Genomic DNA, 19,410 nt, shown 5'->3' with positions numbered 1-19,410 from the left:
TTTTGACCTCACGCACCTGCTCGCTCAGATGGTCTTCCCTAAGATCAATCATGGCTTTCTTTCTGCTGACCAACAGCTCATAAAGCGGCGGCTTATTAAGGTAGTGGCTGTCCTTGCTCGTCTTTATCCGAAGGGGTTTATCACCTGACAACTTCTCCCTGTTCATTCCTCAGTTTGCATGCCAGCCTTTAGTCAGACCTATCAGAAGCACTCTGCTGCCCATTCTGTCATCTTAGAGGAAATTCTAGAAGCATACATTTAGTTTAGAGGTGGAATGAATGATCTTCATACATTGCCACTTGTAAGTAAAGAATGAATTTGCAGAATGGTTTATATTCATCTTAATCAAAATCTGACACTTACTATTGTTGTTTGTCAAAGCTTAGTGTAGACAAATTTGTTAATTAAACTGGGAAATTCTAATTGGGAATACTCCAAGTAGCAATTATTATTTCAGCTATAGACCACTTAGAAAATGTTAGTAAATTAACATTATTTCTAAAGTCCTACTCCAGTGTCATTAACTTAACATCTGAGACACTAAAGTAAGAGTTGCAAACTTCCCACCATGTTCCCTATGAAGGTTTTCCATGCCTGTCCGATTACTCATTTCACTGTTATTTCTAATGATTGCTCTACTGATGCCTTCATTATTTATCTAAAAGGTTGAAGCCATTTTAATGTAATATTCTGATTGGTTGCGTTGCTTTACAGGGAGATCAGGGTTCGGCAGGTCCACCAGGGCCTCCTGGACCCCCAGGTCCGCCTGGCCCCAGAGGGCCACCAGGGGACACAGGCAAGGATGGGCCCCGGGGAGTGCCAGGTCTGCCGGTGAGTACAGTATTGCTGTATGTTTGTATGGGTACAGTACAGTCCATCCCTGTCCTTGGCCTGGGAAATGGCACAAAGGGAAACCCCTTTAATGAATGTAACACAAACAACATCGCTTCTGATTGCCTCCTGTAGCTCAGTTGGTAGAGCATGGTGCTTGCAACGCCAGGGTTGTGGGTTCGATTCCCTCGGGGGGCCAGTATGAAAAATGAATGCACTCACTAACTGTAAGTCGCTCTGGATAAGAGCATCTGCTAAATGACTCAAATGTAAAATTGCCCGTATATCAGAGGAAAGTGCAAGATGCAATTTTTAAAGCTAAATTATAAACAAAAAACAATAAGCAGTCTTTTTATTAACAACTTTATGTTTCTAAACGGGCTTCCTACAGTCACTGACATGTTTTATTCTATGGGCATCGCACATAATGAGTCCAAAGTTGATATTTTAATAAAACATTGGTGATAGGCTACTGATTAGGCTACTGATTAGGCTACTGTGCGCTTCCGCTGGCAAAAGCGATGCCATAACTAACTGCTTTACCACTAAGATCAGCTTTTGGTCAGTCTTAAATATGAAATTGGCATGTCTTTAAAGGGATAGTTCACCAAAATTACAGACTTACATTTTGTTTTCCTTACCCTGTAAGCAGTCTATGGACAAGGTATGACAGCAATTCATGCTTTGGTTTAGTTTCCCTGGAATTGTTTCCAAATGCAAATATTTTAGCATTTGTGGCACAAATCCCATTCACGTCATGGGACCGATATTAGCATTTTTCGCGCATCATGTCCAAATCATCCATGACTTGAATGAGATTTGTGCCACAAATGCCAATTAATGAACTAACTCCATAGATGTGTACCATAAGCTTGAACGTTTTTCATTTTGGTATAAAAGCATGAAAATTGGCACACTTGTATAATTTTTTGCGCTGAACAAAACCTGATATAGTACCATTTCAGACAGGCCTTGGGTTGGCCTGTAAGGTTAATGGTGAAGATGAATTTCACCTGTGTGTACGTTTTAGGTCATGGCTTCCCCTGTGCTGGGTCTACATGGCCAAAACCATATGGCCTTTGTTTATTGCCTTTATGATCGCAGCAATTATGAAAAACCATCAGAAATCGCGAAATTGTGATATCTTTTCTTTCAGTGGTGTATTAAATATAAAGTTACCTTTTACACTCTAAAAAAGTTATGTAAGTGTTACCTGAAGTCTGCTCATTACAATTATATATATTATGATATTATATACTGTGTCACTTTGAATAACTTTTACAGGAAACCTTTATAATTAGACCACAACACTTTTACAAAAAGACAGAATATGTCCAAATAAAGATGTTTAGCTGTAGTGCCATTGTATATTTAACATATTACACCCTAGGGCACCAGTTTTTCACAATGGCCACCAACTAGCTGCATAGGGCCAAATTGGACAGGTGTCACATGGCCGTACCTACATAAAGAATTTGTACATGCAGCCCAAAATTGCACCAATACAGAGCTACAGTGCCTTGCATATTTTGTTGCATTACAACCTGCAATTCAAATTGATTTTTATTTGGATTTCATGTAATGGCATACACAAAATAGTCCAAATTGGTGAAGTGAAATGAAAAATATAACTTGTTTCAAAAAATTCAAAAGAATAAATAACAGAAAAGTGGTGCGTGCATATGTATTCACCCCCTTTGCTATGAGCCCCTAAATAAGATCCGGTGCAACCAATTACCTTCAGAAGTCACATAATTAGTTAAATAAAGTCCATCTGTGTGCAATCTAAGTGTCACATGATCTGTCACATGATCTCAGTATATATACACCTGTTCTGAAAGGCCCCAGATTTTGCAACACCACTAAGCAAGGGGCACCACCAAGCAAGCGGCACCATGAAGACCAAGGAGCTCTACAAACAGGTCATGGACAAAGTTGTGGAGAAGTACAGGTCAGGGTTGGGTTCTAAAAAAATATCAGAAACTTTGAACATCCCACAGAGCACCATTAAATCCATTATTAAACAATGGAAAGAATATGGCACCACAACAAATCTGCCAAGAGAGGGCCACCCACCAAAACTCATGGACCAGGCAAGGAGGGCATTAATCAGAGAGGCAACAAAGAGACCAAAGGTAACCCTGAAGGAGCTGCAAAGCTCCACAGCGGAGATTGGAGTATCTGTCCATAGGACCACTTTAAGCCATACACTCCACAGAGCTGGGATTTACGGAAGAGTGGCCAGAATAAAGCCATTGCTTAAAGAAAAAAATAAGCTAACGTTTGGTGTTCACCAAAAGGCATGTGGGAGACTCCCCAAACATATGGAAGAAGGTACTCTGGTCAGATGAGACTACAATAGAGCTTTTTGGCCATCAAGGAAAACTCTATATCTGGCACAAACCCAACACCTTTCATCACCCCGAGAACACCATCTACACAGTGAATCATGGTGGTGGCAGCATCATGCTGTGGGATGTTTTTCATCGGCAGGGACTGGGAAACTGGTCAGAATTGAAGGAATGATGGATGTCGCTAAATACAGCGAAATTCTTGAGGGAAACCTGTTTGAATAGTTATGCACGCTCAAGTTTTCAGTTTTTTGTCTTATTTCTTGTTGGTTTCACAAAAAAATATTTTTCATCTTCAAAGTGGTAGGCATGTTGTGTAAATCAAATGATGCAAATCCCCAAAAAAACTATTTTAATTCCAGGTTGTAAGGCAACAACTTAGGAAAAATGCCAATGGGGGTGAATACTATCGCAAGCATCTATATTCATTTTAATCAACTGCTATTCACAGTAGAGTCCACCTGATGCAAAAGGAAGGATGGACTCCTAATTAGGATGTGGATTGTTGCTTTTTATCATTGATAAACTGAAGAATTTGCCTCAGTATTGAATACTAACATCCATCTGCATAACCCACAATTCCAATCCAAATCTTCATAACCAAATGTCTGATTTGAAATATAAATTATTGAATTTTCCAAATCCAATTCAATTACAGTGGGGAAAAAAAGTATTTAGTCAGCCACCAATTGTGCAAGTTCTCCCACTCCCACCAGATGAGAGAGGCCTGTAATTTTCATCATAGGTACACGTCAACTATGACAGACAAAATGAGAAAAAAAAATCCAGAAAATCACATTGTAGGATTTTTTATGAATTTATTTGCAAATTATGGTGGAAAATAAGTATTTGGTCAATAACAAAAGTTTCTCAATACTATGTTATATACCCTTTGTTGGCAATGACACAGGTCAAACGTTTTCTGTAAGTTTTCACAAGGTTTTCACACACTGCTGCTGGTATTTTGGCCCATTCCTCCATGCAGATCTCCTCTAGAGCAGTGATGTTTTGGGGCTGTCGCTGGGCAACACAGACTTTCAACTCCCTCCAAAGATTTTCTATGGGGTTGAGATCTGGAGACTGGCTAGGCCACTCCAGGACCTTGAAATGCTTCTTACGAAGCCACTCCTTCGTTGCCCGGGCGGTGTGTTTGGGATCATTGTCAAGCTGAAAGACGCAGCCACGTTTCATCTTCAATGCCCTTGCTGATGGAAGGAGGTTTTCACTAAAAATCTCATGATACATGGCCCCATTCATTCTTTCCTTTACACGGATCAGTCGTCCTGGTCCCTTTGCAGAAAAACAGCCCCAAAGCATGATGTTTCCACCCCCATGCTTCACAGTAGGTATGGTGTTCTTTGGATGCAACTCAGCATTCTTTGTCCTCCAAACACGACTAGTTGAGTTTTTACCAAAAAGTTATATTTTGGTTTCATCTGACCATATGACATTCTCCCAATCCTCTTCTGGATCATCCAAATGCACTCTAGCAAACTTCAGACGGGCCTGGACATGTACTGGCTTAAGCAGGGGGACACGTCTGGCACTGCAGGATTTGAGTCCCTGGCGGCGTAGTGTGTTGCTGATGGTAGGCTTTGTTACTTTGGTCCCAGCTCTCTGCAGGTCATTCACTAGGTCCCCCCGTGTGGTTCTGGGATTTTTGCTCACCGTTCTTGTGATCATTTTGACCCCACGGGGTGAGATCTTGCGTGGAGCCCCAGATCGAGGGAGATTATCAGTGGTCTTGTATGTCTTCCATTTCCTAATAATTGCTCCCACAGTTGATTTCTTCAAACCAAGCTGCTTACCTATTGCAGATTCAGTCTTCCCAGCCTGGTGCAGGTCTACAATTTTGTTTCTGGTGTCCTTTGACAGCTCTTTGGTCTTGGCCATAGTGGAGTTTGGAGTGTGACTGTTTGAGGTTGTGGACAGGTGTCTTTTATACTGATAACAAGTTCAAACAGGTGCCATTAATACAGGTAACGAGTGGAGGACAGAGGAGCCACTTAAAGAAGAAGTTACAGGTCTGTGAGAGCCAGAAATCTTGCTTGTTTGTAGGTGACCAAATACTTATTTTCCACCATAATTTGCAAATAAATTCATAAAAAATCCTACAATGTGATTTTCTGGATTTTTTTTCCTCAATTTGTCTGTCATAGTTGACGTGTACCTATGATGAAAATTACAGGCCTCTCTCATCTTTTTAAGTGGGAGAACTTGCACAATTGGTGGCTGACTAAATACTTTTTTTCCCCACTGTATTTACCACCAACTGTAATTTCTAGCCTTTGAAGTAGAACAAACCTCTCCTTTTATCTGTGTTTTACTAATTGGGTATTTTATATTTGTACAGGGAGAACCCGGGACCCCAGGAGAGCTAGGACTGATGGTAAGTAGGTCTTTATGTTATGACATCCACTTCTTCCAATGCTGGTTTACCCAATGTGGTTATTTAGAGTTTAACCTACATTGAACTGATTCTGTGAAATGGATCCGGAGATGCTACAATTATTACTATTGCCACAGTGTTTTTTTGCCTAATTATTAAAGAATGATGTTAAGGTTATATTTAAATTTCTGTTTCCAAAATAATAATACAGTATAACATATTGCCATGTTGAGGATCTACTTGACAGTGTAGCTGTGTTGATTTCTTCAGGAAATTATATTAAGACCACATGTTGCCCCATGGGAAAAATGATGCCTTCTCATGTTTTCTGTGCTAAAATGGGTTTGCCAGTTAGATTCATATGTCCAACACTGTGGCATATTTTAAGCCTATTTTAATAGATGTTATTCTCTCACAATAATTTTTTGTCTAAGTACAAATGCAATCACTTAAGGAAGCTACCTCTTATTTAGAACATCCATACTTGCATCATGCATTCGATTTTTACGGGAATTTAAATAACTGATTTGTTTGAACCATGATGAACGGCTACAGCACTTTCATGAAACCCTGTTAAAAATGTTTATTTTCACTCATGAAACTCATTATAGAGTTTAACAGCAATTGCATACTGCTTTTAGTGTTTAGCAAAGAAGGCATTTAATGAAAGGTCCCTCATAAAAATGCATAGAATATGTCAACCCAGCCTGTATCTTCTGATGACAAAGAAGTGAGGACAGATAATGGGACAAACAAGCACACTGTATTTGTATGTATTATGGATCCCCATTAGCTGCTGCCTTAGCTACTCTTCCTAGGGTCCAGCAAAATTAAGGCAGTTCATACAATTTTAAAAACATTGCAATACATTCACAGATTTCACAACACACTGTGTGCCCTCAGGTCCCTACTCCACCACTACCACATATCTACAGTACAAAATCCATGTGTACGTGTGTGTATAGTGCATATGTTATCGTGTGTATGCATGTGTCTGTGCCTATGTTTGTGTTGCTTCACTGTCCCCGGTGTTCCATAAGGTGTTTTTTTTAATCTGTTTTTTAAATCTAACTTTACTGCTTGCATCACTTACTTGATGTGGAATAGAGTTCCATGTAGTCATGGCTATATGTTGTACTGTGCGCCTCCCATAGTCTGTTCTGGACTTGGGGACTGTGAAGAGACCTCTGGTGGCATGTCTTGTGGGGTATGCATGGGTGTCCGAGCTGTGCGCCAGTACGTGTGCCAGAGAAACAGAGTTCTCTCCAGTGCTATTCTCTCTGATTCATCATCATCGAGAGAGAGAGAGAGAGAGAGAGAGAGAGAGAGAGAGAGAGAGAGAGAGAGAGAGAGAGAGAGAGAGAGAGAGAGAGAGAGAGAGAGAGAGAGAGAGAGAGAGAGAGAGAGAGAGAGAGAGAGAGAGAGAGAGAGAGAGAGAGAGAGAGAGAGAGAGAGAGAGAGAGAGAGAGAGAGAGAGAGAGAGAGAGAGAGAGAGAGAGAGAGAGAGAGAACACCAATTTATTATTCAACCCACCCTTTCGCTGTACCCTTTGAGCGCAAATAAAATTGTGTAATGCTTTCTGTCAATTTGACACAGTGCTCTCTCTCTCTTTGCTTGAGTTTGCTTTGAGTTTGTTTCTACATCTCTGGGAAAAAATAAGAAATGGTTCTAGCTACAATAATACCCTCTATCCACCTCAATATAGTACATTATGAATGCTTATATCACACATATAGTGGATTATAGAAACCTTCTATAAGCATTCATAGCAGCTTATGGCTCCTTAATAAAACAGAATTTCTGAATACATGAATGATTGAATGTAATCGCAATGCATTAGATAAAGTGGTTCATATTAAGTGTTATCAAAAGGAAGAAGTAAATTCAATGTTCTGTGTCCTCTATGTTTCACAGGTCAGAGGTCCTCACTAACGTTTAGTCCCTACAATAAGTCAAAACAGCTGCTAACACATTTGTCAAACGATGAATTATAAATCACTCTCAAAATGAGAATGCACTTACGCAGTACTTTGAGTGAAAAATAGATCATGTGAGCTGTAATTCATGAGTCAAGGCTTAATGTTCCAGCAGTTTATTTGAACAGTGACACTAATGTACTTTTAGGACAAATTTAATCGTTTGGGAATCCCTCCGCCTTTAAAGCAGTGTGAGACAAGAATACACACACCCCAACGGTCATAAAAGGATATGGAGCTACTGCCGAAACACAATGGGGTTCTGCAGGTTGTCAGTCTCTTGAGTTTCAGCCTCAGACAGTGGCTTCTGTTTCCCCCGTCACGCTCTTGGTTCTCCCCGAACTTCTCATCGTGGATAAAAAATCTCAAACCAAGAAATGTGAAGAGAAGCTCAAGTGGGGTGGAATACAGAGATGTCTTTGAAACCAAGTGCGCAACTATCACTGGGGACAGGGGGGGGGACATGTCCCCCCCACATTCTGAAATTGCATTTTTGTCCCCCCCAGTTTTATCATTGGAATGTGATACAAAAGGAGGCAACGGTGTGCTTTAGGACCATGCGGACGCCTCCAAGCATTTAGGTAGGCTGTTTGGAATGTTTATCCGACTGGATAAAAACAATTTTAAAAAATAATGTCCCCCCCACTTCTAAAACCAAAGTTGCGCCCTTGTTTGAAACAGTACATCATGTTTTTGGTAACTGCATTTCTGGAAGGACAATGGAGCCATGCCACTATTCATGCTTCTCTAGGACAGCTTCCAGGGGCCAGTGCCCACTTGACACAGTTTTGATGCAGATGCTATTGTTAAAGAGGCTAAAGTGAATTCCAAAGTTTCCAAAGCCAACCAGGACATCTGGTGCTGGTTAGGAGGATTAAGCTTCCATGGAGTAAATATTTTCAGGAATCAATTTGAAATCATCAGTGCCATGATGTATCTCTAAGGAAAATTAGGGGTTGTCTGCTTTCCAAAGGTGGTTTGCAGCCACACGTTTGAATATATTTTAAAAGGCTTAATATGGAACACCAGTGAGATATTGTACATGGTATTCCATGCGCAACTGAAACAGTCTCCCCGCTTTTTCATGGAGTTATTGTCCATCATTTAATGAAATGCATTGCAGGCCTGTGGGGTCACACTACAGTAATATCCTTTTGTAATAAGGAGATACTTTTAAAATGTTGGTATCCTTGATATTAAGTTTCCTTTCATCTTCCAGCCAAACATAAGGAGCAAAGATGTGTCAGTAAATAGCAAAAGACACGCTTGAGGGACACAAAATCGAGTTGTCCTATGCCTGTTACGCCAGATGTTTGGTAGAAAGAGCTTTTTCCTTTAAAAAATATCTCTGGTGATTTGTTGAATAAGCTCATTAGCTCTTTGACCTTGAGCTGAATCAGTGCACTGCTGACAATATGCCTTTTAAAGGCAATTTCCCTGATGTTTGCAGAGATCGCATTCACGGTAAAGGCTACGGATGTCGGCTCAAGTGTAAATTGTCTTTACAAGTCAAGTGCATGTGGACTTGTCGACAATGCGCCTTTGATTTAATCCTGGCCACAGTTTCCCAGAGCTGTACTCTGACAAAGCTTTCCAACTTCTTCTACAGTTGGCAGAGGTTCTACTCTAGAGTGGGGGAATAAAGACAGTTCACTGGCAATGGAGTCAGTTATTTCCCCGTCATGAATTAATGCATGAACCAATCATTGTAGATTGTTTTGTTGACTGCATTCAGTAACTGGGATGGTCAAGCTGACCTCTTCTGAAAGGCTAGTTAATGCTGTGTATTTGTGGATGGGGTTACCTAGTTTTGGTTGTTTAATCGCAAGCAAGCTCACATAACCACAATGGAAATTTTTCTGATGATTTACTGAACATCTTTCCAAATAAGATATATTCTCATTGTCAATAATCTAAGCTGAAGACAAGGTAGCATTGCCCCGTCCAAAAGTGGGCTCTTGATTTTCCTGGAGAAACTCTTTGAGTGCTCTCAGCTGCAGCTACTAATTAGCTCTATAGCAAGAGGCCATGCTCTCACATACCTAGTGGGTCAAAAAATGCTTTTCCAGACTACTACCTTTTTTTTTTTCTCGTGGTAGGTAGGGGGAAAGTTGTTTATTAATTAAGGTTCTCTAATCACAGGAAAGCTGCTGCAACTGTAAGCAATTAACATTTGAGAACCTGTAGCCACAGGTATTTTTTACAGGCCAGCCTCTTAAACATGCAAACAAAGCTTTGGTGGCCTGTTGAATTTGGAATACAAATGTAATTAACTGTTTAACAGATTTCATTTTTGAAAAGTAAGGCAAGCAAGCGAGAAAAAAAAGAACAAGAAAAAGTTGTACCCCTTGTAATAATATTAGTACAACGCATTAGTATAACAACCTTAGTACTTTTGGTATTGTGGCGAATAGCAGGGCAGGGAATAGAACCTGTGTCGCTGGCGTGAAAGGCATACACCCTACGCATTGCTCCAATAATAATTGTAACGTGGCCCCTTTGAACGCGAAAGCACATCCATGTGGTTCAACTACTCAACTCCCTCACACCTCCGGGCTGTGCGAAATGTAAATAGGGGCCTAAATGGAGAATCTCCATGCTCCCAATTAGATTTTCGACATAATGTTAAGATTCATCACTTCAAGGAAGAGAGAGAAATTTGAAAATGGTAATGTGGGTGCCACCTATCTTTTTATAGGCCATTTACATTAGATGAGATCAGCACAATGCCAGTCAGAGGGTAACTGTAGTTCCATGCACCGCCCTTGTTCAGGTTAACTGGGGCTTGATCTGAAGAGCCTCCTGGCTACTTCCCAATTTGGAGGACAGTACAATGATGAGCCAAATCGCATCTTCCAGTGAACCGACTGCGCAATAATTTTTGGCAAACATTAAGTGCCACAACAACTGAGGCAGCCTCTCAACAGCATAGGGTTCTCAAGCCCATTGGCTGAAATTGAGAGTGAATCCAGTTGAAGACAGCGCCTCCATGCGCATTTGTGTCTGAGTCTTTCCACTGTCAGTCAGATTTTTACATTTTTACTCTTATCCAGAGCGACTTACAGTTTTATTGAGTGCATACATTTTTCATACTATAGCTTTTTTCCTCCATTGACTTGCCCAAGGAACTTTTCTTCAGCTAGAGGCAGATCCAAAATGGCCCCCTGTTCCAGTCTGACCAGCAGCGATGCTTAGCTCATAGACACTACCTGGCTGGAGACAGAAGCATCTTTTAAGAGAGTTGCACCAATGGAATCACTGGAGGATCCAATAGTTCCTAATCATACAATGCTATTATTGTACCATTCTGGTCACCTTTTGCTGTAGATCCACTGTAACCAAGTAGACTATGCTATGACCTTGGTTTTTTAAATAATATGCAATGAGACATTTGCAATGCTTTCTATTAAATCCTGGACAAGTCCAATATAATTCCATAGTCAAGCAATGTAATTTTGCCACAAAAATGGAATGAAAGAAAAATCAACATATAAGATACAATCACAAGTGCTTTCTTTATTCGGACCTCATTCAAATGTATATTTATCACCAGCTCAATGAAAAGATAGCACACTGTGTATTTTTTCTCCCCAAAAATGAAACAAGGGATTGATTATAATTATGTTCTTCATCCAAACTGCGTTAAGGGTTTATGCTCACTGCTCACTACCCAGCAAAGGACATTAGGCAACCTTCCTATTAGGTCCCTTTTAGGGTTTCGGCGAGACGCTATCCCACTGATGTTCTGAGAATGTTCTAGGAACATTAAAACATGACGTCCCAGTTTGGTTGCGGTATAACGTCCACTAGGGAACATTACAAATATGTTTATATTTGGTTCTGATAGGAAGTTATTCTTGGGACATTCAATGACCACAAGGGGACGTTTTAGACAGGTCCCATGGTCTTAGTGTGACCATTAGGGAACGTTACAATTAGGTCCCTATTTGGTTCTGACAGGATGTTGTCCTTGTCCCATTCAATGAGACATTAATTTACAGAAAGATCCAGTACAGGTCCTGGTTTACTACCAACAGAACATTACAATAAGGTCTTTGAATGACCATTAGGGAATGACCCCGTTTGGCTCTGACAGGACATTCTCCTCATGACATTCAATGACGACAGAGGGATGTTCTATACAGGTTCTAGTTTGCTCACGCCAGGACATTGTCCCCAAAAGGGGTTTGTGTAGTTCCCAGTATGTTCCAGGGATGTCATGAAGGACGTTTTTTGGACGTTCTCAATATATTCGGTGTACCAGTCCTCAGGATGTAAAATGATGATCACATTGGAACGTTCTCTGGCAGACTTTTGTCTAGTTCCCTGCAAGTTACCAGGACGTCACTGAGGACCATGTCAGGACTTTTTTAGAACATTCTCAGGACATTTATTTTACCAGTCATGGTCCCAAAGGGTCTTTTGTCTCGTTCCCTGTAAGTTACCAGGACGTCGTTGAAGACCACGTGAGGACATCTTCAAAATGTTCTCAGGATATTTGTTTCACCAGTCATCCGGACGTCACATGATGGTCCTCTGGGAACGTTCTCTGGGGACCTTTGTCTATTTCCCTGTAAGTTTCCAGGTATCACGGCTCAGGATAAGACCCAGATGCAGACACAGGAGGCGGACAGTTCGAATCTCAGATATTCATTATAACACAGGGGGCAGGCAAACGGCAGGTCGAGGGCAGGCAGAGGTTCGTAATCCAGGTCAGAGTCAGGCAGGTACAGGACGGCAGGCAGGCTCAGGGTCAGGATAGGCAGAAAGATCAGAACCGGGAAGACTAGAAACAAAACTTGAGAACAGGAAAACAGGAAAAACGCTAGTACGACCTGACAAGACAAGACGAACTGGCAACAGACAATCAGAAAACGCCGGTATAAATACACAGGAGATAATGGGGAAAAATGGGAGACACCTGGTGGGGGGTGGAGACAAGCACAAGTCAGGTGAAACAGATCAGGGAGAAGGTTGATAGCGCAGTTGTAGGGTCTATGCTGAGGAAGAGATGTGGCGCAGGCCTTGTTGAAAACCTCCCGGGGGTCCTGGTACTCTGCAGGAATGGTGGAGACATCAAAGGCTTTTCCCAAGCCCGCAGGAAGAAGTCCCGGGGCAGACTGTGCCGACTTCAGACAATGCGCGTGGCAGAACGGGCTCCAACCCATGATAGAACCAGTAGCCCAGTCAATCAGGGGATTGTGCCTCTGGAGCCATGAAAACCCCAAAACCACGGGTACATGAGTAGATTCGATGAGCAAGAACTGCATAGACTCAATGCGATTACCTGACACTCGCAGGTTGATAGGAACCATATTCTGCCCATCCAGTGCTCTGGCTTCCATGGGAATGGAGAGGGGTTATGTGGAGAGTCAATGAGCACCCAGAGATATTTGGACCGGTCAGCCCACAGCAGGATGGCATGAAGAGGGGTATGAGTAATGGGAGATTGGAAACTCCCCGTACGGCTCACCAGCATACTCGTACCTACTGATGAGCCTGGTCTTTTAATGGGCAGGTAGATATGTATTGTCCTGTTGTTCCACAATACAGAAACAGATCAGGGTGTGACACCAGGGCGTTGATTAGGACCATGTCAGGACACTTTCAAGATGTTCTCAGGAAATTTATTTTACCAGCATTCAGGATATTGCGTGATGGGTTATGTGCTGCTCAGTATGGTGAAGAGAGGAGGGTCTTTGTGGTGTATTTCTTTGCTTGTATGTACACTATATATACAAAAGTGTGTGGACACCCCTTCAAATTTGTGGATTCTGATATTTCAGGCACACCTGTTGCTGACAGGTGTATAAAATCGAGCACACAGCCATAGAAAAACATTGGCAGTAGAATGGCCTTACCGAAGAGCTCAGTGACATTCAACGTGGCACCGTCATAGGATGCCATCTTTCCAACAAGACAGTTTGTCAAATTTCTGCCCTGCTAGAGCTGCCCAGGTCAACTGTAAGTGTTGTTATTGTGCAGTGGAGAGGTCTAGGAGCAACAACGGCTCAGCTGCGAAGTGGTAGGCCACACAAGCTCACAGGGACCGGCAAATGCTGAAGCACGTAGCGCGTAAAAATCATCTGTCCTCGGTTGCAACACTCACTACAGAGTTCAAAACGGCCTCTGGAAGCAATGTCTGCACAAGAGCTGTTAGTCGGGAGCTTCATGAAATGGGTTTCCATGGCCGAGCAGCCGAACACAAGCCCAAGATCACCATGCACAATGCAAGGCGTCGGCTGGAGTGGTGTAAAGCTCGCCACCATTGGACTCTGGAGCAGTGGAAATGCGTTTTCTAGAGTGATTTTAAATTTTTTAAACTAGGCAAGTCAGTTAAGAACAAATTCTTATTTACAATGACGGCCTACACCAGCCAAACCCGGACGACGCTGGGCCAATTGATGAATCACACTTCACCATCTGGCAGTCCGACGGACAAATCTGGGTTTGGCGGACGCCAGGAGTACACTACCTGCCCCAATGCCTAGTGCCAACTGTAAAGTTTGATGGAGGAGGAATAATGGTCTGGGGCTGTTTTTCATGGTTCGTGCTAGGCCACTTGGTTCCAGTGAAGGGAAATATTAACACTACAGCATACAATTAAATTGTAGACGATTCTGTGCTTGCAACTTTGTGGCAACAGTTGGGGGAAGGCCCTTTCCTGTTTCAGCATGGCAATGCCCCCATGCATAAAGTGAGGTCCATACAGAAATGGTTTGTCGACATTAGTGTGGAAGAACTTGACTGGCCGACTGCGAGCCACGCCTAATCGCCCAACATCAGTGCCCAACCTCACTAATGCTCTTGTGGCTGAATGGAAGCAAGTCCCCACAGCAATGTTCCAGCACCACTCCCAGAATAGTGGAGGCTGTTATAGCAGCAAAGGACCAACTCCACATCAATGCCCATGATTTTGGAATGAGATGATCGACGAGCAGGTGTCCACATACTGTTGGTCATGAGGTAGTCCCCTGCTGACGTCATCAGCGTGCGCAGTTGAACATTGTATGCTGGAAAACACTTGTTTTGTTATTTTTGATTAAAACAAAAATGCTATTCATAAAAACAAAAACAGAACTTGTTTTTGCATGGATTCCACAACGTGGTTAGCTTTGAACAGCTACAGTTGAAGTCAGAAGTTTACATACACCTTAGCCAAATACATTTAAAATCAGTTTTTCACAATTCCTGACATTTAATCCTAGTAAAATTCCCTGTCTTAGGTCAGTTAGGATCACCACTTTATTTTAAGAATGTGAAATGTCAGAATAATAGTAGAGAGAATTATTTATTTCAGCTTTTATTTATTTCATCACATTCCCAGTGGGTCAGAAGTTTACATACACCCAATTAGTATTTGGTATCATTGCCTTTAAATTGTTTAACTTGGGTCAAACGTTTCGGGTAGCCTTCCACAAGCTTCCCACAATAAGTTGGGTGAATTTTGGCCCATTCTTCCCGACAGAGCTGGTGTAACTGAGTCAGGTTTGTAGGCCTCCTTGCTCGCACATGCTTTTTCAGTTCTGCCCACAAATGTTCTATAGGATTGAGGTCAGGGCTTTGTGATGGCCACTCCAATACCTTGACTTTGTTGTCCTTAAGCCATTTTGCCAATTGTCATTGTCCATTTGGAAGACATATTTGCGACCAAGCTTTAACTTCCTGACTGATGTCTTGAGATGTTGCTTCAATATATCCACATAATTTTCCTTCGTCATGATGCCATCTATTTTGTGAAGTGCACCAGTCCCTTCTGCAGCAAAGCACCCCCACAGCATGAAGCTGCCATCCCCGTGCTTCACGGTTGGGATGGTGTTCTTCGGCTTGCAAGCATCCCCCTTTGTCCTCCAAACATAACGATGGTCATTATGGCCAAACAGTTCTATTTTTGTTTCATCAGACCAGAGGACATTTCTACAAAAAGTACGATCTTTGTCCCCATGTGCAGTTGCAAACCGTAGTCTGGCTTTTTTATAGCGGTTTTGGAGCAGTGGTTTCTTCCTTGCTGTGCGGCCTTTCAGGTTATGTCGATATAGGACTCGTTTTACTGTGGATATAGATAAGTTTGTACCTGTTTCCTCCAGTATCTTCACAAGGTCCTTTGCTGTTGTTCTCGGATTGATTTGCACTTTTCGCACCAAAGTACGTTCATCTCTAGGAGACAGAACGCGTCTCCTTCCTGCGGGGTATGACGGCTGCGTGGTCCCATGGTGTTTATACTTGTGTACTATTGTTTGTACATATGAATGTGGTACCTTCAGGCATTTGGAAATTGCTCCCAAGGATGTGGAGGTCTACAATTTTTTTATGAGGTCTTGGCTGATTTCTTTTGATTTTCCCATGATGTCAAGCAAAGAGGCACTGAGTTTGAAGGTAGACCTTGAAATACATCCACAGGTACACCTCCAATTGACTCAAATGATGTCAATTAGCCTATCAGAAGCTTCTAAAGCCATGACATCATTTTCTGGAATTTTCCAAGCTGTTTGAAGGCACAGTCAACTTAGTAAACTTCTGACCCACTGGAATTGTAATCTGTCTGTAAACAATTGTTGGAAAAATACTTGTGTCATGCACAAAGTAGATGTCCTAACCAACTTGCCAAAAATATAGTTTGTTAACAAGAAATTTGTGGAGTGGTTGAACAACAAGTTTTAATGACTCTAACCTAAGTGTATATCAACTTCCGACTTCAACTGTAGGACCGCTATTTATTGTCCCGGAATCCCACATAAGAGACAGGTTGCTTGCTTGACTGCTTGACAGAGATACTAAGCTGCTAGCCATCAAGCTAACGAAATTGGTACCAGATGAGTTTTGCAATAAGCCCTCTTTGTCTGGAGAACTAAATGAACGGTTCCAGCGCTGTAGGAGCTGTATCTATTACACTTTGTTTCGGGACAAACCGGACCACTCGGAGTTCCAATGCGACAATCGCCTGCTTGACAGAGACGCTAAGCTGCTAGCCATCAAGCTAACGAAATTGGTACCAGATTAGTTTTGCAATGGAGCCCTCTTTGTCTGGAAAACTAAATGAACGGTTCCAGCGCTGTAGGAGCTGTATCTATTACACTTTGTTTCGGGACAAACCGGATCACTCAGAGTTCCAATGCGACAATCGTTTACTTGCCGAGGATTATAGGCTTGAGGTGGCTTCCTTGATCACGCAGGTCGCCAGCCTACGTAAGAAACTGGGGAAAACACAGAGTGGAATGTTTACATTGTCTACGTCGGTGGCTGGACGGCATTCGCGCTTATTGGATGCATCTCCGCCTTGTCGTTATCCGACTGGCCGGTGTTGCCCGGAGCTCCCCCATCTGATAGCGCCGTTGAAGGAGCACAGCATGAGGAGAAAGGCAATCAACGATGGTCGCATGTCACGAGCCGTGGAGGCCGAAGACAGCGACTTCCCGCAAAGCAACGAGAGGCCCGGAGCAGATACAAACAACAAATAGTTTTGCCGTCCTGGAGCCTGATCTTCCTGCACCTTCGTCGCTGGGGGTGCCTGTGTCTGCGGCCGTAGTGCCTACTACAACGATTTCAAAGTCGACGTCGGCAGCCTTCTGTCCCTGCTCTGGATTGAGCGGGGATTCTCCATCTGTTGGAGGCCTGAATCCTGTGAAGCGTGGGAGTAGGCGGATTTCCTCGTCCTTCTCGCCAGTTGTGATTTTGGGCAGCTCCATGGTAAGAAATGTTACCGTTCCTGGTGCAAAAACAATGTCCTATCCCGAACCTCGAGTAAATTACATTACTAAGCTGCTCCCTAATGTATTATGTCAGGACATGGAAATCGATTATATTGTAGTCCATGTGGGTTTTAATGACATTATGAAGGGCAGCTCTGAACAGTTGAAACTGGATTTTAAAGAGCTGATTAGACACTAACAAAAAACGAACTAACATCATATCTGGCCCTGTGCCCTCTCTGAATCGTGGCATTGAACGCTTTAGCAGGATTCTTGCTCTACACAACTGGCTACCGTGATTATTGCAGCTCAATGGGTTTTGTTGACAATTTCGATACCTTTTGGAAACAAAACACGTTTTATAAGGAGGACGGGATCCACCCAAATAATTTGGGTACCTGGATCCTTTCACAGCATTATAAGGCTGCGTTGAGACAATTACTTAGCAATAACCCAAGCCCTGCTCAGCTAATCCCTACCATTGTGACGCATAGTTGTCAAAATGCATCAGCAAATTTATACTGTTAGAATTGAGCCGGTGTGCCCGAGGAGGCAGTCCACTGTGTGCAGCTCACCCTGCACTAACATAAAGAACATGAACACATCTACTGCTGCTAAGCTTCACAGTAAAGCAATAAAAACAAGTAAGCATCCCAGAAGAAAAGTGCTCAAAATAGCCCATGTTAACATATGTAGCTTAAAAAACAAGGTTCATGAAATCAATATTTTCCTAGTAACAGATGACATTCATATTCTGACTATCTCTGAAACTCACTTAGATAATACCTTTGATGATACAGTGGTAGCAATACAAGGTTATAACCTTTACAGAAAATGTAGAAATGCCAATGGTGGAGGTGTTGCTGTTTATATTCAGAACCACATTCCTGTGAAGATTAAAGATGATCTCATGTTAAATACTGTTGAAGTAATATGGCTACAGGTTCATCTGCCTCACCTAAAGCCAATTCTGGTGGGAAGCTGCTATAGACCACCAAGTGCTAACAGTCAGTATCTGGATGACATGTGTGAAATGCTTGATAATGTATGTGATATCAATAGAGAGGTATACTTTCTGGGTGATTTAAATTTTGACTGGCTTTCATCAGGTTGCCCACTCAAGAGAAAGCTTTACACTGTAACCAGTGCCTGCAACCAGTTCAGATTATCAGTCAACCTACCAGGGTGGTTACAAACAGTACAGGAATTAAATCATCAACATTTATTGATCATATCTTTACTAATGCTGCAGAGATTTGTTTGAAAGCAGTATCCAAATCCATTGGATGTAGTGATCACAATATAGTAGCCGTAGCTAGAAAAACCAAAGTTCAAAAGGCTGGGCCTAATATTATGTGTAAGAGGTCATACAATAAGTTTTGTAGTGATTCCTATGTTGTTGATGTAAAGAGTATATGTTGGTCTGTGGTGTGAGGGGCAAATAGACACTGCACTTGACACATTCATAAATTGCTTATTCCATTTACTAATAAGCATGCACCCATTAAGAAAATGACTGTAAAAACTTTTAAATCCCCGTGGATTGATGAGGAATTGAAAAATTGTATGGTTGAGAGGGATGAGAAAAAAGGAATGGCAAATAAGTCTGGCTGCACAACCGATTGGCAAACGGATCGCAAATTGAGAAATCATGTGACTAAACTGAATAAAAAGAAGAAGAAACAACACTATGAAACAAGGATAAATGGCATAAAGAATGATAGTAAAAAGCTTTGGAGCACCTTAAATGACATTTTGGGAAGAAAGGCAAACTCAGCTCCATCATTTATTGAATCAGATGGCTCATTCATCACAAAACCAAGTGGTATTGCCAACTACTTTAATACTTTTTTAATTGGCAAGATTAGCAAATTTAGGCATGACATGCCAGCAATAATTGCTGACACTACACATCCAAGTATGTCTGACCAAATTATTGTAATTTTGAATTCCGTAAAGTGAGTGTGGAAGAGGTGAAAAACATATTGTTGTCTATTAACAATGACAAGCCACCGGGGTCTGACAACTTGGATGGAAAATTGCTGAGGATAATAACGGACGATATTGCAACTCCTATTTGCCATATTTTCAATTTAAGCCTACTAGAATGTGTGTGCCCCCAGGCTTGGAGGGAAGCAAAAGTCATTCCGCTACCTAAGAATAGTAAAGCCCT

General features: G+C 42.0%; 1 protein-coding gene across 5 annotated transcripts in view; it reads left to right on the top strand.

The window, feature by feature from the left end:
• Positions 1-19,410, top strand: part of LOC121554441 (collagen alpha-1(XXV) chain-like) — a 407,556-nt gene that overhangs the window by 269,973 nt on the left and 118,173 nt on the right. For all 5 annotated transcript variants that reach the window (XM_041868036.2, XM_041868034.2, XM_041868035.2 and 2 more), the window contains exons 7-9: positions 29-100; positions 715-831; positions 5,536-5,571. In XM_041868036.2, coding sequence (XP_041723970.2) covers positions 29-100; positions 715-831; positions 5,536-5,571 — 225 coding nt within the window. The remainder of the gene's footprint in view (positions 1-28; positions 101-714; positions 832-5,535; positions 5,572-19,410) is intronic.

The sequence above is a fragment of the Coregonus clupeaformis genome, unplaced genomic scaffold (genome assembly GCF_020615455.1).
Source record: "Coregonus clupeaformis isolate EN_2021a unplaced genomic scaffold, ASM2061545v1 scaf0003, whole genome shotgun sequence".
Lineage (NCBI taxonomy): Eukaryota > Metazoa > Chordata > Actinopteri > Salmoniformes > Salmonidae > Coregonus > Coregonus clupeaformis.
Note: the sequence above shows the minus strand (reverse complement) of the source record. Positions and strands in the feature narration are given on the sequence as shown.